Source organism: Triticum urartu, chromosome 2A (assembly GCF_056163025.1).
Source record: "Triticum urartu cultivar PI428250 chromosome 2A, HENAU_Tu73, whole genome shotgun sequence".
Classification (NCBI taxonomy): domain Eukaryota; kingdom Viridiplantae; phylum Streptophyta; class Magnoliopsida; order Poales; family Poaceae; genus Triticum; species Triticum urartu.
The window spans coordinates 68,054,949-68,080,737 of record NC_141874.1 but is presented as its reverse complement, the minus strand read 5'-3'; the positions used below and the strand labels follow the sequence as shown (position 1 = coordinate 68,080,737).

The window sequence follows — 25,789 nt, the reverse complement described above, 5'->3', positions numbered from 1 at the left end:
CGGTCTTGTTGTAGGGTACTCCGGGCGCGCTTGACAGTGTCTGGCTTTTTGAAGGCCGAACTGGAGAACTGCCTAGAGAGGCTGCTCTGTACTTCTGCTGCGAGCGCTGCCGTGTGCTCCTCCGTTCGGAGGGAGCGTTCAGTGTTCCCATTGACCGTGATTACTCCTCTAGGGCCTGGCATCTTGAGCTTGAGGTATGCATAGTGCGGTACCGTGTTGAATTTTGCGAATGCGGTTTGCCCGAGCAGTGCGTGATAGCCACTACGGAACGGGACTATGTCGAAGATTAACTCCTCGCTTCGAAAGTTATCTGGAGATCCGAAGACCACTTCCAGTGTGACTGAGCCTGTACAGTTGGCTTCTACACCTGGTATGACGCCTTTAAAGGTCATTTTGGTGGGCTTGATCCTCGAGGGATCTATGCCCATTTTTCGCACTGTATCCTGGTAAAGTAGGTTCAGGCTGCTGCCGCCGTCCATGAGGACTCTTGTGAGATGAAATCCGTCAATGATTGGGTCTAGAACCAATGCGGCGAAGCCGCCGTGACGGATGCTAGTGGGGTGGTCCCTTCGATCAAAGGTGATCGGGCAGGAGGACCATGGGTTGAACTTTGGGGCGACTGGCTCTATCGCATATACGTCCCGTAACGCACACTTCCGCTCCCTCTTGGGGATGTGGGTTGCGTATATCATGTTCACCGTCCGCACTTGCGGGGAAAATCCCTTCTGTCCACTGTTGTTTGGCGGCCTGGGCTCCTCGTCGTCGTCGCTATGCAGCCCCTTGTCTTTGTTTTCGGCTCTTAACTTGCCTACCTGCTTGAACACCCAACAGTCCCTGTTGGTGTGATTGGCTGGCATTTCGGGGGTGCCATGTATCTGGCACAAGCGGTCGAGTATTCGGTCCAAACTGGACGGGCCCTGAGTATTTCTTTTGAATGGCTTTTTCCGTTGACCGGATTTGTAGCCTCGGAACCCGGCATTAACTGCTGCATCCTCGTTGCTGTCGCTGTTAACGCGGCGCTTTTGTTTGTTCCGACGCGACTTGTCACTTTTGTCCTTGGTATTCGGATTACCAGGGTTCTTGGTTAAGTTGTTGCTGCGAGCTAGCCAGCTGTCTTCTCCCGCGCAAAAGCGGGTCATGAGTGTCGTGAGGGCTGCCATAGATTTCAGCTTTTCCTGTCCCAGGTGCCGGGCAAGCCACTCGTCACGGATATTATGCTTGAAGGCCGCTAAGGCTTCTGCGTCCGAACAGTCGACTATCTGGTTTTTCTTTGTTAGGAACCGTGTCTAGAATTGCCTGGCCGATTCCTCTGGCTGCTGAATTATGTGGCTTAGGTCATCGGCATCCGGTGGTCGCACATAAGTGCCCTGGAAGTTATCAAGGAATGCGGCTTCCAGGTCCTCCCAAGAACCGATTGAGTCTGCTGGCAAGCTGTTAAGCCAATGTCGAGCCGGTCCCTTAAGTTTGAGTGGGAGGTATTTGATGGCGTGTAGATCATCACCGCGGGCCATGTGGATATGAAGGAGATAATCCTCGATCCATACCGCAGGATCTGTTGTGCCATCATACGATTTGATGTTTACGGGTTTGAAGCCCTCAGGGATTTTATGATCCATTACTTCATCTGTGAAGCATAGTGGGTGTGCGGCGCCTCTGTATTGGGCTATATCACGACGCAGCTCGAAGGAGCTTTGTCTGTTGAGTTCGGCCCGGCCGGATTTATTGCATCCGGAGTGACGATCACCGTCACGTGCCGTGGGGCGCCTGCGCGATCCGTAGATCGATCTTGTTTGCCTTGCCTTGTCCTCCAGTATGTCGCGCAGGTCGGGCGCATTTTCCTGTGCCTTAGTATGCTTAACGCGGCGTCGGGGCATGGCTTGAGTGGAGGGCCAAGAGGCCTCTCTGTCGCGGTCACGAGGTGGCCGGTCGGCCATGTCATGCGCTGGTGATGTAGGTGCTTCCTCCTCTAATCGGGGTAGCAGCTTGCGCTTTGGGTAACTCTTGGAGGGGCGTTCGAGTCCATACTCTTTGGCCGCAAGGACTTCAGTCCATCTGTCAGCTAGCAAATCCTGATCGGCTCTAAGCTGTTGCTGCTTTTTCTTGAGGCTGCTTGTCGTGGCCATAAGCCTGCGTTTAAAACGCTCTTGTTCAGCGAGATCCTCTGGCACGACGAACTCGTCGTCGTCGAGGCTTGCCTTGTCTTCGGAGGGAGGCGTATAATTATCGTCCTCAACCTCTTGGTCCGCCGCCCTCTCGTGAGGGCTGGCTTCTCTATCCTCCTGTGCTGAATCTTGCTGGAGGGGGTGTTCTTCGGCGCTATCCGGAGTAGTATTATCTCCCGTGCCGGAATCACCATTTTTGCTTTGGCAGGATTTAGAGTGGCGCCGCTGACGCCGGCGCTTGGGCTGTTTCTTAGAGTTATCGTCCCCCGCTGTTCCATCGCCATCTCCATCCTTTGGAGTGTCCACCATATATATGTCATATGAAGAGGTGGCCTTCCAGCGCCCTACAGGTGCTGGTTCTTGTTCGTCTCCTGCATCGTCGTCCATGCCGTCAATGTCTTCGGAGTCGAAGTCAAGCATGTCGGTTAAGTCGTCGACAGTGGCTACGAAGTGGGTGGTGGGTGGGTTTTGAATTTCTTCATCGTCCGTATCCCAACCTTGCTGACCGTAGTCCGGCCAGGGCTCTCCTGATAAAGAGAGAGACTTTAGAGAATTCAGGATGTCGCCGAAGGGCGAGTGCTGAAAGATGTCTGCGGCGGTGAGCTCCATTATTGGCGCCCAATCGGATTCGATCGGCAGGGGCGCGGGGGGCTCAGAGTTCGGAAAGGAATCCGGCTCCTCGAAGTCACGGGCCATGCGGAGTGCGGGGCTGGAGTTCGGCTCGATCGCCTCTGAGACCGCAGCCCCTGAAGCAGCATCCAACCGCTGATTCCCGATCGGCGCAGTAGGCTCCGAATCAATGGTCGGAATCGGTGCGTGTGCGGCCTCCAAAGCGTTGTTCGACGGCAGAGCTATATCATGCCCATCGAGACAGTGCGGCGCGCTTGGCTGTGGCTCGAATCCGTCGAAGATCAAGTCCCCGCGGATGTCAGCCATGTAGTTTAGGCTTCCAAACCTGACCTGATGGCCAGGGGCGTAGCTTTCGATCTGCTCAAGGTGGCCAAGCAAATTGGCCCGCAGTGCGAAGCCGCCGAAGACGAAGATCTGTCCGGGGAGAAAAGTCTCACCCTGGACTGCATCATTGTTGATGATCGAAGGAGCCATCGGGCCTAAAAGCGATGACACAGAGGAACTCTCAATGAAAGCACCAATGTCGGTGTCAAAACCGACGGATCTCGAGTAGGGGGTCCCGAACTGTGCGTCTAGGCCGGATGGTAACAGGAGGCAAGGAACACGATGTTTTACCCAGGTTCGAGCCCTCTTGATGCAGGTAAAACCCTACGTCCTGCTTGATTAATATTGATGATATGGGTAGTACAAGAGTAGATCTACCACGAGATCAAGGAGGCTAAACCCTAGAAGCTAGCCTATGGTATGATTGTTGTGTGATGAAGTTGTCCTACGGACTAAAACCCTCCGGTTTATATAGACACCGGAGAGGGTTAGGGTTACACATAGTCGGTTACAATGGTAGGAGATCTTGGATATCCGCATCACCAAGCTTGCCTTCCACGCCAAGGAAAGTCCCATCCGGACACGGGACGAAGTCTTCAATCTTGTATCTTCATAGTCCCGGAGTCCGGCTGAAGGTATAGTCCGGCTACCCAAACACCCCCTAATCCAGGACTCCCTCACCAGAGTTCAGCATCGACCCGAGCCATCGCCGCTTTCAGACGGGCAACATAAGCAACTGCGTTGTCCATGCGGGATTCCAACCGCAGCACATTCATCGCGACATCATCTTTGACTGGACAGTTTATGGGATCGAGATTCGTCTCGACCAGCCCAGTTTCTGCTTCAAAGTCCTGGCAAAGTTCTGCTCAGTCGAGTAAATAGTGAGTCGACAATATAGTAAGATGTACCAATCGATAGCAACAAGTCAGTTTAACAACAATACCTTCAAGCTTTAATACCAGTTTTGCAGCAAGCTGGCCCAGATAAGATTCTAACTCGCCCTTCTTAGCCTTGAGGTTTCCAATCTCATCAGCCAGCTTGTCCTTGTCTTTCTTCAGTTGCTCGACCTCCCGATTGGCATCAGAGACAACAGGTTTCAGTTTGGAGTTCTCTTCTTCTAACTTGCCGACTGAAGCAAGCTTCTTGTCAGCAAGTGCCGTTTTCTCTCGCGCCTCCTTCTGGGCAGCAGCAAGATCGAGATCCTTCTTCTCCAGAGCCTGCTTCATTTTCTCTAAAGAAACAACATTCTTCAAACGAGCTTGGAGTTGACGGTTTTCACTACGCATATCTGTTTGAGTGAAGTCACCCAGTTCAAAGTGACTAAAAAAACACACGGAAAAGTGCTAGCCGTAAGATGGACAGTTGACGGTTGGTTACCTCCCATGGTAGCTACTTCATCACGAGCAGTCTTGAGGTTCTTCTTGCCCAGTTCTAGATCAAGATTGAGGCTGATTTGCTGCTTGTTCAGTGTAGAAACTTGAGCCCCAAGATCACAAGATTTCTGCAGTCAACATATAAGACATATCAGTCGATAGAAACAAAAGAACATCACGGTGAAAGTTACTCTAAGACTACCGCCGAATCAAACATTCAACGGTAGTCTCGAGGACTACACCCAGCGGGTGCACTTAGCGTGCCCCTACTGGTTCGATTCAACACTCGGCATGGTCTGCCCAGCTCGAGTCGTAAAAAAGGGCGAAGAAAGTTGTTCTCAGACAATAGTCGACTGCCCGCAGTCGACCACGGTCTCAGGGACTACACCCAGTGGGTGCACTTAGCGTGCTCCCACTGGTTCAGCTTTCACCTGGCATGGTCCGCCCAGGCCGAGTGAGAAAATTCAGATTCTCAGACCACAGTCGACTGCCTGCAGTCAACTATGGTTTCGGGTACTACACCAAGTGGGTGCACTCAGCGTGCCCCCACTGGTTCAAAAACTCAATCGACTCAATCCAAGTCGACTCAAGTGGAAGACCTATACAACTTTAAGGCAGACAAACCCCAGTGGGTGATCGGATGAGAAATAAGATCAGTCGGAAATCAACTAACCTGGACATTGGTTTGCAGAGAAGCGCCGGCGTTGTAGGCCACCTGACTGGCCTCATGCACCACTTTCATCTGCCCCATCACAAGATTCAACTGAAGAAGAGCTTCCTTGGCGGCGCTCGGTGGGTCGTTTGGAGTTTGGTATGTAGTGAAAAGCGATGATGGCAAGGCAGTCGAAGCAGCGGCTGGGTCTGATGCGTGGAGTTGTATTGGAGCAGCAGGGGTCTGAGCAGCCGACCCTGATGGGCAATCAGTCGACAACGGGATAGCGAAAGTGACGTTGGTGTGAGCCGGATCTGTGGATCGCTCGACCGCCGTCCCAGGCATCACTGTCGACTGAGGAACTTGAACCTCACGCGCTTTCCCGCTCGGTCCCTTGTCCCTCCTCCTCGTTTCCCTCAGAGGCACTTCTTCATCGTCCGGAAGTACGACAACGTCTCATGGATATGCAACAAACAGAAAAAATCAGAGATGCAACTGACGAACAATCCAATCGACCGAATAAATTCGAGTCGAGTAGACTTACTAGCTTTGGAGGTAGTCGCGTCATTGGTTTCCTCATCATCTGGGACCCTGTTGATATCCATATCAGTCGCGGCAAAGGCTGGGCTGGAAAAGTTCACCATCCACTCGGTCAGAACAGAAGAATCAATCGGAGCAAGAAAACACGAAAAGAACATTTACCCAGAGGCAACAGGAACATCCATCTTAATCTTAGACAAGGTCTTCCGAGCCTTTGAGGGGTTGATCTTGGGCTGCTTGGTGACTTTCTCCGCCATTATCGAACCGCTGAGCATATATGAGTTTCTGGTTCTACAAACCTGGACAGACGTCCGCCACGACCGTGGTCAATATGGCGGCCGGGCACGTTTTCATCCATGCACACAACGTGATCCACCTTCGATGACGGCCGACGGCCGGAGGAAAAGCGGCCACGGGGTGGAGAGCTGCGCCGATTTCTCGCTTCGGTCTTGAAAAGGATTATTGCCGTAAAAAAGGATTATTTCCGCCAGGAGGACGGGGGCTTTTGTTCTCTTCTTTTCTATGGCAAAACGGGGGCTTTTGTTCCTGACATGCAAACTTTGCAAAATCCTGTTGGTCGTTCGGCACATCGCCCTAGGCTCTTCCTAGTGGAAGACCTAAAAAATTAGCTGTTGAGTGATTGTAGTTTTCACTCGCAAAAAAAGAAGAAGAATGACTGTAGTTTAGCAAAGAAGTTGGCAAAATGGGGGTGAATATATATCTTTGGAAAGCACTGAAAGCCGAACGGCCCATCAGGTTCCAATGGGTGATAGAAGGCCCAGCCCAGCAATAAAAGATAACATTTTCTAAGTGGGTAAAAGATCTATTGCCATATCAATGTTAAAGGTTCAACGCTAGTCGAAAGTCGACCACTAAAAAAGGTTTACGTAGGTGTAGCATTTTTGTAGTAGTAGAACCCTAGTGGACAGTCGACCACTTAAGCCAGACGTAAAGTAATAGTCCTATGTGATTCTGCTTTTGGTTGATGCCATGACGTGTGCTATTTGATTATGGAGACATCCAGAGAGCTGGATTTGGTGTATGTAAATGGAAGGTTCTGCTGCTCTACTTGCCGTGAGTGGCGGTTCTCGCGTCACTCACCGGTTGCCCGGTTGGTACACTGTTGCCTACGTACACTGGAGCACTCTTGTACCACAGTCCTGCCTAATCTATGGTGGAGATTGACCATCGATGACGTGGGACAAGGTTTTTACTTTTAGTTTTAGAAAAAAATTCCGCACCAACTGAAATCACTGAAATATTCATTTGAAGTCAATTAAATGTTTAAACTTTTTAGAATTATTGCTGGAAAACATTTGAATTCATGTGTAGCACTGAAATTGATGAAATAATTTGGCAAATAGGCAAATATTTCATTGACTGCTGAAATTAATGAAATTCAGTGAATTTCATCGAAGTGAAAACCATGCGTGGGAGGAAACACGTAGGCACGCGTCTATACATCTATATATATCTTGATTAAATGTATAAGGGCTGGAGCTCGAATGATCGATGCATTGTGAGGTTTTGGTCGGCATGCTTCGTTATGGGCTGGTTTGGCTAGTTTCGGTGTAACAGTGCAAAAATAAGCCAATGTGGCGTACACGGACATCGACCGGTGACAATCAATGAGGGGTGTAAAATGGGCTGATACTACTGTATTTGGTAAATCTGGCCTCTCTCAGAGGACTGATGGCTCTTGGTGCTTAGAGAGGTCGCATAAGATTAGAATGCTATTTTGCTTGAGCAATGGAATGCATATATATACTCGCACGGTACAAAAATTTCATTTGGTAAATCTTGCTTCCGAGGAGACCGATGGCCGGCTCTTGGTGCTTGGAGAGGTCAAGGCTTACATGCATGATATTTCCTGAGCAATGGCACGCATATGCTCGCCTACGGTTCACGATGCAAGGTGCTCTTGGCGTGACATGAATCACCTTTCATTGTTTCTGCACGTCTGCTTTTATCCTACTGATGCTAGGCTGCTACTGCCGAGGTCGTAGAGGAGATGGAAGCGTAAGCAACTTCAGCAGTGTTGCTTACTAGACCCAAAAGTTCTTCTGAAACAGTCTGAATTTTATTTTATTTTATAAACATACCAAAAGGCTAGAGTTTCTGAACACCTCCTCTCCACGGTTCTGTTTTTCCTTGGACTCGGCAATCATCACCATCAACCAAGTGAGTTGGCACCCATTATTTTCAGTGTGTTGACAAACACCACTCTACGGAACGACCGATGAGCATACGCATATCCGTTTCTGGATTCCTGCTACGGGCGAAACGCAGCTGTACCGATTGGAACCGACCGGTGCAACGGACCTGGACGGACGCCCGCCACGACCGTGGTCAACACGGCGGCGGTGGTCGGCCCATCAGGTTTTGATCCATGCACACAACGTGATCCACCTTGGTGACGGCCGACGACGGCGGCAGCAGGCGAAGCACGCACGAGGCTCGGAGCTGCGGCCAAGGCCATTTCTCGCTTCAGTTTTGAAACTTGAAAGGGATTTGTGCCAGGAAGATGGGGGCTTTTGTTCGTGACATCCAAACTTTGCAAGATCCTGCTGGCAGTTTGGCACATCGCCCTAGACCCCTAGTGGAAGATCTTAGACTTATGCTGCTGGTTGACTGTAGTTTAGCAAAAAAGTACGAGTAAGGATGATAGAAGGGCCAGCCCAGCATAAAGAGAGAATACTTTCCAAGGAAAACAACAACAACATTGGTCCATTTCATCAATGATAAAGGTTGAAAGCTAGTAGAACCCTAGTCGACAGTCGACCACTAAAGGCACACGTAATGCTCCTACGTGTTTCAGCTTTTGGTTGATTTCATGACATGCGCCATTTGACTATGGAGTTTAACCGAGGACCACGTGTCCATGTCCCGTGTGGTGGATTTGATTCGAGGCATCAACAATAAAGCTAAATTTGGTGGATGTAGCGGCACCGATGGGAATGGAAGGCTCTGTCTGTCGACTGTGCAGTTCTCGCTCCGAGTGCTTGAGAGTGGCAGCAGTTGTGGCGTCGACAGCATGCATCGGCACTCACCGGTTGGCACACTACTGCCTACGCTAAAGCACTCCCGTAGTACGATCCTGCATAATCTATGTGGAGATCGATCATTGGTCGTCTATATATTATATCTCTTGATTAAATAAATGTACAAGGGCTGGAGCTCGAACGATGCATGGTGAGTTTCCATCGCTATGGTTTATTAATTTGGTGAACGTTAGGCTTGGTTAGTTTTGGCTTGTTTCGGTGTAACAGTGTAATAATAAGCCAATGTGGACAGCGACGGGTGTAAAATGGGCCGATACTGTTAGGTAAATCTGGCCTCTCCCAGAGATGGCTCTTGGTGATTAGAGAGGTCGCATAAGACAAGCTAGCTACTCATGGAGCTGTCCTCCGGGAGATATTGAAACACTCTTCTAGTTTTTTAACTTGTAACATAGGTCATGAATTTAGGAGCTCAAACTATGAAACTCACAATCTAGCGAAATATTTTCTCTCCCTCGCGGTTGGCCGACATGTGTGGTTAGGCCAGTCAGGAGATCTTCAGTTCGTCCCTTTAAATATTATGACGGGTTAATAAAGTTTCATGAGATTGTCTTAAAAAAAAAAGAGGTCGCATAAGATTGGCATGATATTTGCTTCAGCGATGGAGCGCATATACTCGCACAGTACACAAATGCGATGGTGCCCCTGGCGTGATATGAACTTAGGAAACAACTATACTGATGGCCCTTGGTGCTTAGAGAGGTCGAATAAGGTTTGCATGATATTTCTTGAGCAATGGGGCGCATATGCTCGTACAGTACACAATGTAAGGCGCTCCTGGCGTGTCATGAATCGCCTTTCATCGTCTTTGCACCTCTGCTTTTATCTTGTACTTCCTCCGTTTCTAAATATAAGTCTTTCTAAAGATTTTAATATAAACTACGTACGGATGTATATAGACATATTTTAAAGTATGGATTCACTCATTTTGCTTCGTCTGTAGTCTCTATTGAAACCTCCAAAAGATTTATATTTAGGAACGAAGGGAGTACATGCTAATTCTGTGACGCGTGAGTTTTTCGATGCTGCTACCACGAACCCTAGAGTAGATGGAAGCGTAAGAAACTTCAACTGTGTTTGTTTGTCTCCCAAAACCCTCAGCGATGCTGTTTAGCGGTGTGTTGGACCAAAAGTTCATATTTATCGAGCTTGTCGTTTCTACGATTCTGTTTTTCGGTGGTCTCGACAAGGAAACTTTCCGAGAGGATATGCTGCAGTTGAGACAGGCTGAAAGTATATCCGCTGCTGGTTTCTGTGACAGGCAAGACGTAGTTGTACTGGTTTTAACGCGATTCATCCCACGCTCGTCCCAACTGGTCGTCCGCTAGTATTTTTTTGGTTTTTTGTGTTGTTGTTCTGGTAGAAAAAACCAGCCAGTTTTTAATACTTATGAAAAAAATCACGAAATAAAAAAGGTCTACGGACTTTATTAAAAAGTTCTATCCATCTGAGGAAAAGTTGATCGACTTTGGAAAAAAGTTCATCATTTAAAAAAATACAAATTTGAAAAAAATTAATTGTTTTGAAAAAATTTCATCAATTTCAAAAATATGATAAATTTGAAAATAAGTTCATCGATTTTGCAAAAAATAAAGTTCATTGAATTTGAAAAATGTCATCAAATTAAAAACCAAACATTTCGGAAAAATTTATCAAATTTGGAAAAAGTTCATCAATTTTGAAGAATATTTTCGTGAGTTTATGTAAAGAAAAAGGAAACAAAAAAGAAAAATAAAAAAATAAAGAGAGAAAAACAAACAGGAAACAACTTCTTTTTTCAGTGCTGCATATAAAGAAAAAAAAAGGAAACTAGCACAACAGGTCCTAAACCGAAAGGTGCACCGTTCAAATCCTGTCACACTCATGTTTTTTGGGATTTAAAACAGAAAAATAGTAAGTTGGCTTGCCCATAGCGGAAGGAAGTGTGCGCCAAGTTGCAGAATGCACTATAACGGAAGAGAAACTAGTTAAAGAGCGCTCTTTCGAAAGCCTCGCAACGATCAGCGCCACTTGGCGCGCTCTCAGTCTTTTGCCACGTGTTGTGCTTTGGGCGTTCCCTCTAGATTTTATTTTTTTATTTTTTCGCACGCGTTTTCGGCCTTTTAAACTGTTTTTTTTGGGTTTTTTTTTGATGTTTTGGTTTTTCACCGGTCTTGCTTAGCTTTTCAATAAAAAATTGTGCAAAAAAACATGTTTTCTTTTTTTCCCTTTCGCGAGATTCGCGGTTTCGCTTCCGCGAAAGGCACGGTTTTGCTTTCGCGAGAGTCACGGCCGTGCCTCTCGAAAATGAAAAAAACGTGTTCTCTGTTTTTTTTTCTTCCGCGAGAGTCACGGTTCTACTTCCGCGAGAGGCACGGGTGTGCTTTCGCGAGAGTCACGGCCGCGCCTCTCCGAAACGGAAAAAAACGCGTTTTCTATTTTTTTCTTTCGCGGGAGTCACGGTTTTGCTTCCGCGAGAGGCATGGTTGTGCTTTCACGAGAGTCACGGCCGTGTCTCTCGGAAAGGGAAAAAACATGTATTCCGTTTTTTTCCTTTCGCGAGAGTCACGGTTTTGCTTTCGCAAAGAGTCACGGTTGTGCTTTCACGAGAGTCATGGTCGTGACTCCTTGGAAACGAAAAAAACGTCTTTTCTTTTTTTTTTCCTTTCGTGAGAGTCACGGTTTTGCTTCCGCGAGAGGCATGGTTATGATTTCGTGAGAGGCACGGACGTGCCTCTTTCGGAAAGGGAAAAAACCCGTGCTTCCGGTTCGGTTTTTTCGTCCATTTTTTTCGTAAAAAAGTTCATCAAAACCTATCAACATGGGATCTAGTTTTGAAGATTTCGACGCAAGAAATTCAACGGTGAAAGCCGTTCAAGATTTGGACGCACGGTATGAGAGTTAAAACATTTTGAATAAAGGGCCTGTGAAAAAAGGAAAAACTCTCAGGTTGCTACAAGTGGCGCGCTGCATGTGCACCACTTGTCGCAACCAGAGAAATTGAAGTGATCTTTACAACGAGTACTCCTCAATTAGTGATTTCGCTATAACGGCGTCTGAAGCGCCAAATAGAAAAGGCCGCACCTGGGCTCGGAGGCTGCAGCGATTTTCCTCTTCGGTCACTTATGACAGGGATCTTTTTTTTAGGATCACTTATGAAAGGTATCTGTAGATTACATGCATGGATGCATGACCTCAACCAAGCATGCCGGGAACAATTTTGTAAACGTGGGAAGCACTTGGACACATCATGGAGAGCATGGCAACGATTATATGGGTTGCTCTCATTAGTATGGAGAGCAATACGGTGATTATGGTTAGAGGTGTGGGAGTGTTGTTTTTGTCCCCAACATATGAAAGGAATGCGGGTGATGTTTAATCTTTCACTTTTTTAAGGGGAACCACTCTCCATTTATTCATCTAATAAAATGTTTACGGGTATTACATTAGGCTCATGCGGATGAAAAAGCCAAACATGGCGACTCGGAGGTAGTGATAAGGTGTGTTTAATCTGTGACTGTTTTTTTTTTTGTTGTTGCCTAAAAGCAGCATGGGCGCAAAATTTGCAAAACAAGGTCTCAAAAAAGAGGGCAGAAGGCCCAGCTCAGCAAAAAAAGAGCCGAAATAAAAGAGACATCGTCGACAGCAGGGATCGAACCTGCGCGGGCGTAGCCCAACAGATTTCAAGTCTGTCTCCTTAACCACTCGGACATATCGACTTCTTGTCAGTTCGTCCTTCTTTAGTTTATATGAATGTACAAGTACTACAGATATTCCTTCCTTCACAAAGGAAGAAAACTCATCATACTCCACGGACAGCAGTAAGAAGTTTTTTTAACGAAAGAGAGCAGAATACTTCTGAAGGAGTACGATTAATGTCATCCATGTCCACAGTTAATACATGATTAGAGAGGTAAGTGAGCCGATGTCTATCATGTCCGCAGGGTACATCTTACAGAGTTAACTGAACCGATATTTCCATGTTCATACTTTTTTATTTGCGAGGATTCCATGTTCATACTTTATTGAGCACATGATATACTTACTGTTAACTGGCCCTTTGTTAACCTATATATGTACTGTATTTAGAGAATCTAACTCTAAGATTGTATATACTGACTAAAACTACATATAAGTATTTTTAAAAACTTTTTCTCAAAGGAGCAATTCTCATCCTACTCCAGGGAGCAGTAAGAAAGGTCTTTTATCAAAAGATAGCAGAATACTACTGAAGGAGTACGATCAGTGTCATCCATGTCCACAGGTACATGATTTCAGAGCTAACTGAACCAGTGTCTATCATGTGCACATGGTACATCATAAAGATACACTGAACCAATAATTTTCCATGTTCATACTTCATTGAGCACATGATATACGTACCGTTAACTAGCCCTCTGTTAACCTATATGTACAGTATTTTCCAGTCATTTTTTTAATGTGTACAGTATTTAGTGCCGCAGATCTAACTCTAAGATTGTATTTTCTCTGTCTAACCAAGGAAAAATACTCGTCCAAGTCCAGGCACAACAGAAATAAGAACAGGCTTTACCCCACTAATGGTGTTGCTGGACTTTTATGGACTATCTGGAAAAGAAGAACCAAATCTTGCTTTCAAAGTGTACTTCCTAATGACCCCACTAATGTTATCTTTTCTTTATGTTCTCTGCTGGATTCGTGGACTTTTCTACAGAGAAGAGTATTGCAAAAATGTTTTTTTTACCCTGAAACCGTAGAACAATTGTTCTATAGTAATTTTCTTTAATATAGTAAGTATGTACAGGAAGGAAAAAGAAAAAGGCTGACACAAGCCAATACCTGTTTTTCTAACGTGTAGAAAAACATCAACTCAGAAGAACTAGATTGGAGAGCAAAGTTAATCCATTGCTGTAGACAGGCAATGTTTTTTCTTTTGGTTCTATGCTTGACAAGCATCAGGTCATGCTATAATCCCTGCTTCAAAGATTCTTGTCCTGGAGTCTCATTCTTGAAGATCTTTCCATTTCTCTGCATCCAAATATTACGGCATCCCATAATGACAATATCCATGGCAATTTGATTGGGGAAAGCTTGCAACAGGAAGATTATTTCATCAAATGCTGAAGTTCCTCTGTGCCTATTTGGGGCAATGAGATCCCAACATGTATGAGCAAACCGGCAATCCTAAAGTAGGCGGAGAACTGTTTCTTCGGCATGATCTTGAGTTTCTTGACAGAGAGCACACTTATAAGTTTGAAGCAAGAAGTTTTTCCATTTGAGTGCTGATTCTATCATGTAAAAGAAGCCAGAAGAAAATTTTATGCCTGGTTCTACACTTCTACTAGCAGCTTGTGCATTTTATTAACAGAAAACTGGTCTGTCTTCCACACATATGTTCATTTATCTGCCGAGTTTCCAATTTGCTGCATTGCTGGGATTAGTTCATTGAGTTGCTGAAAGGCAATAGCAGAGAGGGATTGCAAAAAATGTTGCTGGTGGTGTCTAGAAAACTTGCTCAAGTGACCAGTGAAATCTTCCCTTTTTTTTGCGTGAAATCTTCAAGAGAGGGCATGGCTGGGGGTCTACGGTCAGAAGGATGTGTGCCGACCAGTGAACGATTTTGGGGCTTTGTTACTTGTAAATACACTTCTCATGCTCCTGTAGTGTATTATGCTCCTGTAGTGTATTATGCTCCTGTAGCATGTAGTTTCCTTTCATTCTAGTTTAGCACCCCTGATGTAGATCTTGGGGGTGTATGGCTGTTATTGCTTCTTCTTGTAAAGATACTCTATTTCTCATCTGAAAATGGGGGCTTGGAGGCTCGTTTGATCTAAAAAGAAAAGAACAGGCTTACCCAAACAGATCCGAGTACTACAAATCAATGTCTTACATGACCACAGGGTACATGATACAGAGCTAACAACTCAACTGAAATCTTCCATGTTCATAGAGCACATGATACTAGTCTAAATCTAACCACTAACATCACTCAGGAGATGCTAGACTGATGAACTGGTACATGGAGCTACGGAAATATCAGAACCTCATTAACCTAGAAACATATACTCCTAGGAACATTATACAGGAACACAAGACATGGAAAGAGGGTGTCAAAACACTCAGTAACTAGCTAGTGTTCTGGCAGAGTTAACATCAGTTCTCATCTGACCCTCTCTTTTTCTTGCTCTTGGCCTGCTTTGCCAAGAAAACTGAAAGTCCAGTGAAGGCAAACTTCTTCCTCTTTCCGGAGAATTTCTTGTTAGCACTTGTATCACTGCTATAAGTCAAGATTGCCTGCCTCCTGTTCAGGATCTGGCCAAGGGAGACACTAGAAGTTTCACTCGTACTCGTGTCATCCGACACGCTCTTGTCGTACCCATCAGGCCCCATTAGCTTCATACTCAGTATCTGCCCGATCGACAGTGTTGGCTTCATGGAGTTGTCTGAAACATCGACGATGTCCATGCAGTGAGAATCATCTCTGTGACGATGTGCTGCAGTTTTGAACTTGGGGGAGCCACGGAATGAGCGCCTCTTGTGTCCGGTCTCGGACCGGCATCGGCGAAGGGTCTCTTCCACCGCAAACTTTCTTCGGTTGGCAGTCTCTACCCTCTTCAGGGCCTCTTGCAGTGCCTTCTTACACTCCTCAACCTCCATTTTGGCTTCCTCTAGCCTTGTGAGTGACTCTGACTTTGATTGGTTGGCTTCGTCTACATGAACCATGGCAGCTGCAATCTTGTTCCTTGAGCTTTCATCGACCTCTCGAGCCTTCGAAGCAAGCTCGGAGTACTCTTCCACTGAAAGGATCACTCCATCTGTGCCCTGGAGGTCTTCAGCTGAGGCTTCATTGCAGAGTAGGGCCTTGATCTCAGCTAGTGCAAGAGCTTCGGCTGCCCTTGCTGCTTCTTCCATCTTCTTGGCAGCAAGACATCTCACTTCAGCAGTGCCGATGGTAGCCTTGGTCTGCTCAATCTCGGCAGCTAACATCATGGCTTCAGACTTCGACGCATTTGCTGCATTCCTGAGCTGCTCTATCTCTGAAGTCATCCTCTTGATCTCGAAGAAGATGTCCGAGGGATCCTCGCGCCTTCTCTGCAGATCCTTCAGCGTCTGCAGCTTCTTCGTGGTCTGATCCAGCTCCTCCTTCAGAGAAGAAACCAAGGTGGCATCCGAGGACACCTTCGCCCGGCTCCTCTCCACCAAGACTTTCTCCGTCGCTATGTCATGACGCAGCGACTCGATGGAGGCTCTGATGGCAGCGAGATCACCCGTGGTTCTGTTCAGGTTCGACTTTGCCTGCTCGAGCTCCATCAGAACCAAGTTAGGATGATGCTGCTGCTGCTCTTGTTCGTCTAGACCGGCACACATGTCCACATCAGCTCCAGAATTTGCATTTTCCTCAGGCTGCTGCTTCACTTCAGGCTCTGTTATCTGCACTTCTTCTGCAGGTTCAGCGTTTCCTTCGGGCTGCTTCACTTCAGGTTCTGCTGTGGACACTTGAGTGAGAGAGCAGTTGCTCTCTGGATGCTGCTGCTTCTCTTCTTCAGCTTGCAATGCATCTTCAGCTGTTTTCTTCTGAATCTTGAGCTTCAAATCTGCGATGATCCTCTTGGCGGACTCGAGCTGCTTGAGCACATCGAGCGTCTCCCTCTCCTTGGCGCCGAGCTCCTTCTCTATCTGCGCGGTCTGCTCCGCCAGATTGGCGCATTGCTCGTCTTCAGTCCCCACGCACACAGTCTGGTTCTGCTTCTGCAGGCGGAAAATGCAGCAAGAACAAAATTAATCGAGAGAACGAAGAGAAACATCAGTGTTGGCGGATTTTACTAGCCGCATTTTGCCGCCGAATCAGGGACAAGAACCGCTCCGCTCTGCTCCTAATTGAATGACGAACTATGTGACCCAAAGTACAGGGATACGGTCGTGTAGTACTGTGCAAGAACAAAAAGTAGTCTGCAGAACAGGATATGGCTCGGTTCCTTTCCTCCGCCAAGAATGTAAATCGGGCCATGGTGAGCCGCGGCGAGAAGGTTGGAATCGGGGAGGAGGAGGTCGGACTGACCTTGTGGTGCGCGAAGATGCGGTTGACGAGGTGGGAGCTCCAGGCGGCGCTGCCGCCGAAGCGGTCGACGGCCTCCCGCACGGACTCGAACGGCGCCGAGGTGTCGATCTCCGCCCTGCCGCCGCCGACGGCGCACGCGCCGGGGGCGGCAGGGGCCAGGTCCTCGCCGTTCATCGGGATGCGCACCGGGAGCAGGGGCGGCCGGGCCTCCTCTTCCATTCCTTTCTCCTCTCTCGGGTCCTGCGCTGGCTGGGTCAGGGTTCTTGGGTTTGGGCGAGGAGCGAGGGAGAGAGCGGTGGGTGGGCTGCAAGCGGACAACGGGGGAGTGCGGCTCGCTTCGCTCGGGTTGGGTTTAATAGTGGTCGTTGACCGGCTGCTGCTGAGGTAGCCGTTGGGCCGAGACTGAGACTGCTGCACGCTTGTCGCTAATCGCGCCAGCAGATGGCCCAGTGGCGGTGTACATTAAGCAGCATGATGACACGGAAAACAGTGCGGCCGAGGCAGTTGTTCGTCGCGGCCGGACCCGCGGGTGGCTCTTTCTTTCTTTAATCTTCGTGTTGGCAGAGGCCGTTGCGCACTGCGTGACAACTCCCTCGGCGGTGCACGAGCGTCCTGCCAAGCCATGCCTTGCATTATTACCGCGGCGTCAGCCTTGCGGTGCCGTGCCGACCGTCGTCGGCGGGCATCACGAGGTGGCAGTGAATCGAGCCGTTGCTTTCGATACATCATCTCTTGTCACAGTCCCTCGTACCACTATACTCCTCGCTCTTCTCTCTTCCACACGATGACAGCTGACAACAGTGACATGGGCATGGCTGCGTACCTTAAGGTCGCGTTTGGCTACCTGCATCGTTTTTTTCATACTTGTTCCAGTTAGGCCTGGCTAAGCAAATGCAGGCCAAAAATTAACATCTGCATTTAGTATGGTTGCCTGCATGTCCTTTCCCTGCATCGGAACGAAGCCTCCACACACCGCGTTTGGTTGCTCGCGTTGTATGTCGTCAGATGAGTGCACATTGTTTAGTTGCTTGCACGGAATATGATTAAGACTAGAGCGCCTCGGCGACAACGGTAGACGGTGGTTGCGGCGCCGCGTTCGACAGGACGAGCATGGAGTCGCGGGCAAGCGACCTCATCGGCTCTGTAGTGAACTATTTGCTAGCGCCATCGCCGTAGAGAAAGTTCGTGCGGAGTAACGAATAGAAGGGCGTTGAGGCAGAGGACGATGAAGAAAAAAATGCAGTGTACCCGCCATGGCGGCGTCAGTTTAGTAGGACGGGGAGGAGGAGGCCGAAAAGAACGATGATGATGACGGGGCCAGTGTAGTAGGACACGGAGGAAGAGGCCGAGAAGAACGACGATGAGACGACACCATTGTAGTAGGACGCGAGCAAGAAGGTCGAGAGGAACGACGTCGGTGATGGCTTCAGTGTAGCAGAACGTGGGACACGACACAGACAGGAACGACGACCAAGCGAGTGTAGTAGGACGTGGGAGAGGAGGTTGAGAGGAACGACACTGACGGTGGCGACGACACCATACTGACGGTTGAGAGGAACAACACGCATGAGGGAACGACGATGGCAACGACACCATTTTAGTAGGACGCGAGCAAGGAAGCGAGAGGAACCACGCCGGTGATGGCTTCAATATGTAGCAGGACATGGGAGAGGAGGCCGAGAGGAGGCAGTGGCGCTAGTGTAACAGCATACAGAAGAGGAGGCCGAGAGGAGCGACGCCGGCGGTGACGCTGGTGGAGCAGAAAAGAGGAGAAGAGACCGACCTTAAGGAGTGTCATTAACACAAATCACACATATGCATATATACTTCACGAGGAAGACGTCGGATTTAATCGTCTACGATCGTCACAACAGAAAATGTGCAACACAAAAGTCATGTGAAATTGTAAGGTGAAGCTACTGATCAAAGGAGAATTCGAACGGTCAGCTGTGCGCGATGAATTTGACAAAATTCATCCAAAATAGCTCTAAACATGAACACGAAATTAAACATTTACGGTCGATGAAACTATGAACTGATCACAAAATTGAAACCATAACATCGATGCGCATCTTTTTCACGTAGAGCTTATCTCAAATTGATGCACTGTTGTGTGGATTAGTGTCGGTGTCAAAACCGACGGATCTCGGGTAGGGGATCCCGAACTGTGCGTCTAGGCCGGATGGTAACAGGAGGCAGGGGACACGACGTTTTACCCAGGTTTGGGCCCTCTTGATGGAGGTAAAACCCTACGTCCTGCTTGATTAATATTGATGATATGAGTAGTACAAGAGTAGATCTACCACGAGATCAGAGAGGCTAAACCCTAGAAGCTAGCCTATGGTATGATTGTATGTTGTGATTGTTGTCCTACGGACTAAAATCCTTCGGTTTATATAGACACCGAAGAGGGTTAGGGTTACACAAGGTCGGTTACAAAGGGGGAGATATCCATATACGTATTGCCTAGCTTGCCTTTCACGCCAAGTAGAGTCCCATCCGGACACGAGACGAAGTCTTCAATCTTGTATCTCCATAGTTTAACAGTCCAGCCAATGGAGATAGTCCGGCTGTCCGGAGACCCCCTAATACAGGACTCCCTCAGTAGCCCCTGAACCAGGCTTCAATGACGATGAGTCCGGCACGCAGTTGTCTTCGGCATTGCAAGGCGGGTTCCTTCTCCGAATACATTACAGAAGAATTTGAATACGAGGATAGTGTCCGACCCTGCAAAATAAGTTTCACATTCTACCGTAGAGAGAATAATATTTTCGCATATCTAATTTGCTGGCTTGTTTTGGCAACACGACGTTACGTCATGGCCCGGTGATTATTCGAACCGTTTCTTTTAACAAGCCCCACACATAACGCGAGGCAGTTTTTCGACACGTCTTGTCAAAGCAGAGAACGTGTCCCCTTATTACGGGGTTCTCATCAATACGGGCGTGGGTAACCCAACCGCGCCATCAATTGCGGCGTTTGGGGAATAAGCGAGTTTTACCAGGCAAGTGGGGACGCTTAGTTTTGTCCGCCCATATAAAGGGATAAGAATTCACCTTTCTATCCACGCCTTCTTCCTCCTCTGCTCATCCGCTCCCGCACACTCGAGCTCTAGCACCCAAGTCCTCACTTCCATCTCAACCTTCTCCAACCATGTCTGGAGCGGGAGGCAAGTGGATGGTCTCCTCCGTCACGGAGGGAGACGTCAAGAAACTGAGGAGAGCCGGATACCTGCCCGACGACATCGCGCACCGGCTCCCAGATGAGGGGCAACTCATCCCCACCCCCAGGCCCCATGAGAGGGTGGTATTCCTCACCCATTTCCTCCGTGGACTGGGATTCCCTCTCCATCCCTTCGTCCGGGGGCTCATGTTTTATTACGGCCTGGATTTCCATGATCTGGCCCCGAACTTCATCCTCAACATCTCGGCATTTATCATCGTGTGCGAGGCCTTCCTCCGCATCAAGCCCCACTTCGGCTTATGGCTGAAGACCTTCAACGTCAAGCCAAAGGTGGTGGGCGGCCGCCAGGCGGAGTGCGGAGGCGCCATGGTGGGCAAGATGCCCAACATAACATGGCTCGAGGGCTTCTTTGTGGAAACCATAAAGGGGTGGCAATCGGGGTGATTCTATATCACTGAGCCGCGCGACCCCGCATGGGTAGCGGCCCCCGAGTTCCGATCTGGCATCCCCATGCGGCTTACCTCCTGGAAGGACAAGGGCCTGTCCTGGGGTAATTCAAAAGAGCTGACCGGACTCCAGACATGTATTCAAAATATGGTGGACAAGAAGCTCAAGCTCGTCAACATAGTCCAGGTTATGCTCATCCGCCGGATACTCCCGTGCCAACAACGGGAGTTCACCTTGTGGGAGTTCAATCCGGCGCAGCACCGAACTCTGAACAGACTCTTCGACACGACTCATGAAGATGCCTGGAGGGTGCTGTTCAAGAGCGCCGAGGTCCCTCCCCCCATTACTGAGGATCGCGGATTCAGCGCGAAGCGCCAAGCCAGTGCGGTAAGTTGTTTTACCTTTCACAGGATACTTATTTTTATGTAGATGGACTCTATGCGGGATCTAAACTCCCGTGTCTTTGACATGACTGACAGAAGATGGCCGGACAGATCGACTGTCTGGCTCCTTTGCCTGAAGGCCCCGCAGACGCCCTTCTGGCGAAGATGTTGACTCCGGCAAGGTGCCGGAGAAGACCAAAAAGGCCAAGGGAGCTCGAAAGAGTTCCCGACGCCAGGCGTCGTCGGACTCACCGTCCGATGACTCTACGGCGCAGTCTTCCCCCGAAGACGAGGAAGAAGAAGAAGATGCTCCCCCACCGACTGGGGGAGACAGAAAAAGGAAGGCCACCCCAACGGGGGGGGGGGGGGCGGGGGGGCGCGGGGGGGGGGGGGGGGGCGAAGGGTCCAAGAAGGGAAGGACCCTCCTTCCGGACAGCTCCACCGCCGCTGACGAAGACGAAGACGAGTGATTGCCCAGGGCCAAGCCTCCGGGGAGATCGTAAGTATTCGGATACCAAAGTAACCCATAGGATTCCTTTGTCGCACTGCTTTCCCTAATCGCCGAACATAATTACGCAGGTCGCCACGGGCTAATATCGAGGTATCCTCGGACGGCTCCCTAGGCTCGTCGGACATGGATAGCGATCCAGTCCCGACCGCCACCTCCCCTCATCCTGTCGACGACGCTGAAGTGTTGTCTCAAGAGGCACCGGATCGAGGGGGGACCGTCCCAGGGGCGCCTCAAGGCGACCTTCCGGACTCCGGGAGCCGAGGGGACGGGGTCCCTAAGAGCTCCGAGTTCGGCCCTCAGCCGAACACCACACCGGATCCTCCAACGGTTCCGGACTCGGGCAGGCGGTCCCCTTATAAGAGGGGCAAAACGCCAGTGCCGGTGACCTCTGCCCGTCCAGAGGCACCGGACAGCCTGCTGGAAGCGCTTCACAGTGCTTCCATCAACGAGGAGCACCGCACCATCATGAGTGCGGTGATCCAGAAGGTTCAGTCCGCCAAGAGCGGATTGACTGAAGCCTGTGCCAGCCTTCTAACAGGCTTCGAGGTAAGTGTTTTAAAATGTAGTAGAAGTATTACCGCATAGACAGTAGCCCCTGATGCTTTGCTCGGTGTTCACAAAGAAAAGATGAACAGAGGATCAAATAATATCGCAGGAGTCTAATATAAGATGTCAATATGCATATGCAGGCTTCTCTGCTGGCGTCTGCCGCACTAACTGCGGAAGTCGCCGTACTGAAGCAGGACCTCAATGGGTCCAAGAAAGAGCTCGACCTGGTCAAGAGGCAGCTCGAGAAGAATGAGGGTAAGTAATACCCCGTCTATAGATATATGTATATATAAAAAAGGACGCGATTGCAAAATGTGTTGGGAACGTAGTAATTTCAAAAAAATTCCTACGCACACGCAAGATCATGGTGATGCATAGCAACGAGAGGGGAGAGTGTTGTCCACGTACCCTCGTAGACCGAAAGCGGAAGCGTTAGCACAACATGGTTGATGTAGTCGTACGTCTTCACGATCCGACCGATCAAGTACCGAACACACGGCACCTTCGAGTTCTGCACACGTTCAACTCGATGATGTCCCTCGAACTCCAATCCAGCCGAGCTTTGAGGGAGAGTTCCATCAGCACGATGGAGTGGTGACGATGATGATGTTCTACCGACGCAGGGCTTCGCCTAAGCACCGCTACGATATGACCGAGGTGGATTATGGTGGAGGGGGGCACCGCACACGGCTAAGAGATCCAAGGGATCACTTGTTGTCTTTTTGGGGTGCCCCCTGCCCCCGTATATAAAGGAGTGGAGGAGGGGGAGGGCCGGCCCTCTCTATGGCGCGCCCTAGGGGAGTCCTACTCCCACCGGGAGTAGGATTCCCCCTTTCCTAGTAGAACTAGGAGCCCTTCCAAGTATTAGGAGTAGGAGGGAAGGAAAGGGAAGGGAAAAGGAGAAGGAAGGAAGGGGGCGCCCCCCTCCCTAGTCCAATTCGTACCAGCCCATGGGGAGGGGTGCGGCCACCCTTTGAGGCCTTTCTCTCTTTTCCCGCATGGCCCATTAAGGCCCAATACGAATTCCCGTAACTCCCCGGTACTCCCGAAAATACCCGAATCACTCGGAACCTTTCCGATGTCCGAATATAGTCGTCCAATATATCGATCTTTACGTCTCGACCATTTTGAGACTCCTCGTCATGTCCCCGATCTCATCCGGGACTCCAAACTCCTTCGGTACATCAAAACACATAAACTCATAATATAACTGTCATCAAACTTTAAGCGTGCGGACCCTACGGGTTCGAGAACTATGTAGACATGACCGAGACACGTCTCCGGTCAATAACCAATAGCGGAACCTGGATGCTCATATTGGCTCCTACATATTCTACGAAGATCGTTATGCGGTCACAACATACGTTGTTCCCTTTGTCATCGGTATGTTACTTGCCCGAGATTCGATCATCGGTATCTCAGTACCAAGTTCAATCTCGTTACCGGCAAGTCTCTTTACTCGTTCCGTAACACATCATCCCGCAACTAACTCATTAGTTGCAATGCTTGCAAGGCTTATAGTGATGTGCATTACCGAGTGGGCCCAGAGATACCTCTCCGACAATCGGAGTGACAAATCCTAATCTCGAAATACGCCAACCCAACAAGTACCTTCGGAGACACCTGTAGAGCACCTTTATAATCACCCAGTTACGTTGTGACGTTTGGTAGCACACAAAGTGTTCCTCCGGTAATCGGGAGTTGCATAATCTCATAGTCATAGGAACATGTATAAGTCATGAAGAAAGCAATAGCAACAAACTAAACAATCAAGTGCTATGCTAACGGAATGGGTCAAGTCAATCACATCATTCTCCTAATGATGTGATCCCGTTAATCAAATGACAACTCATGTCTATGGTTAGGAAACATAACCATTTTTGATCAACGAGCTAGTCAAGTAGAGGCATACTAGTGACACTCTGTTTGTCTATGTATTCACACATGTATTATGTTTCCGGTTAATACAATTCTAGCATGAATAATAAACATTTATCATGATATAAGGAAATAAACAATAACTTTATTATTGCCTCTAGGGCATATTTCCTTCAGTCTCCCACTTGCACTAGAGTCAATAATCTAGTTCACATCGCCATGTGATTTAATACCAATAGTTCACATCACCATGTGATTAACACCCATAGTTCACATCGAGATGTGACAAACACCCAAAGGGTTTACTAGAGTCAATAATCTAGTTCACATCGCTATGTGATTAACACCCAAAGAGTACTAAGGTGTGATCATGTTTTGCTTGTGAGAGAAGTTTAGTCAACGGGTCTGCCACATTCAGATCCGTAAGTATTTTGCAAATTTCTATATCAACAATGCTCTGCACGGAGCTACTCTAGCTAATTGCTCCCACTTTCAATATGTATCCAGATTGAGATTTAGAGTCATCTGGATCAGTGTCAAAATTTGCATCGACATAACCCTTTACGACGAACCTTTTCGTCACCTCCATAATCAAGAAACATATCCTTATTCCACTAAGGATAATTTTGACCGTTGTCTAGTGATCTACTCCTAGATCACTATTGTACTCCCTTGCCAAAAACAGTGTAGGGTATACAATAGATTTGGTACATAGCATGATATACTTTATAGAACCTATGGCCAAGGCATAGGGAATGACTTTCATTCTCTTTCTATCTTCTGCCGTGGCCGGGCTTTGAGTCTTACTCAATTTCACACCTTCTAACACATGCAAGAACTATTTCTTTGACTGTTACATTTTGAACTACTTCAAAAACTTGTCAAGGTATGTACTCATTGAAAACTTATCAAGCGTCTTGATCTATCTCTATAGATCTTGATGCTCAATATGTAAGCAGCTTCATCGAGGTATTTCTTTGAAAAACTCCTTTCAAACACTCCTTTATGCTTTGCAGAATAATTCTACATTATTTCCGATCAACAATATGTCATTCAGATATACTCATCAGAAATGTTGTAGTGCTCCCACTCACTTTCTTGTAAATACAGGCTTCACCACAAGTCTGTATAAAACTATATGCTTTGATCAACTTATCAAAGCGTATATTCCAACTCCGAGATGCTTGCACCAGTCCATAGATAGATCGCTGAAGCTTGCATATTTTGTTAGCACCTTTAGGATTGACAAAACCTTCTGGTTGCATCATATACAACTCTTCTTTAATAAATCCATTAAGGAATGCAGTTTTGTTTATCCATTTGCCAGATTTCATAAAATGCGGTAATTGCTAACATGATTCGGACAGACTTAAGCATAGATACGAGTGAGAAACTCTCATCGTAGTCAACACCTTGAACTTGTCGAAAACCTTTTGCGACAATTCTAACTTTGTAGATAGTAACGCTACTATCAGCGTCCGTCTTCCTCTTGAAGATCCATTTATTTTCTATGGCTTGCTGATCATCGGGCAAGTCAACCAAAGTCCACACTTTGTTCTCATACATGGATCCCATCTCAGATTTTATGGCCTCAAGCCATTTTGCGGAATCTGGGCTCGTCATCCCTTCCTCATAGTTCGTAGGTTCATCATGGTCATGACCTCCAGAATAGGATTACCGTACCACTCTGGTGCGGATCTCACTCTGGTTTACCTACGAGGTTTGGTAGTAACTTGATCTGAAGTTACATGATCATAATCATTAGCTTCCTCACTAATTGGTGTAGTAGTCACAGGAATAGATTTCTGTGATGAACTACTTTCCAATAAGGGAGTAGGTACAGTTACCTCATCAAGTTCTACTTTCCTCCCACTCACTTCTTTCGAGAGAAACTCCTTCTCTAGAAAGGATCTATTCTCAGCAACAAATTTTCCTTCGGATCTGTGATAGAAGGTGTACCCAACAATTTCGTTTGGGTATCCTATGAAGATGCACTTCTTCGATTTGGGTTCAAGCTTATCAGTTTGAAACTTTTTCACATAAGCATCACCGCCCCAAACTTTAAGAAACAACAACTTTGG

The 25,789-nt window shown here is 48.0% G+C and overlaps 1 protein-coding gene and 1 non-coding gene across 2 annotated transcripts; both read right to left on the bottom strand.

Annotated features, from left to right (window-relative positions):
* Window positions 1–12,356: 12,356 nt before the first annotated feature.
* Window positions 12,357–12,438, bottom strand: TRNAS-UGA (transfer RNA serine (anticodon UGA)). The gene has a single exon. It is a non-coding gene; the product is annotated as a tRNA-Ser (tRNA).
* Window positions 12,439–14,548: 2,110 nt separating this feature from the next.
* On the bottom strand, window positions 14,549–17,100 carry LOC125535653 (WEB family protein At2g38370). Its single transcript, XM_048698724.2, has 2 exons — window positions 16,758–17,100; window positions 14,549–16,447 (listed from the first exon to the last, which is right to left on the bottom strand). Exons 1-2 carry the CDS (start codon window positions 16,974–16,976, stop codon window positions 14,852–14,854), a joined length of 1,815 nt encoding a protein of 604 aa, XP_048554681.2. The 5' UTR covers window positions 16,977–17,100; the 3' UTR covers window positions 14,549–14,851.
* Window positions 17,101–25,789: the final 8,689 nt, after the last annotated feature.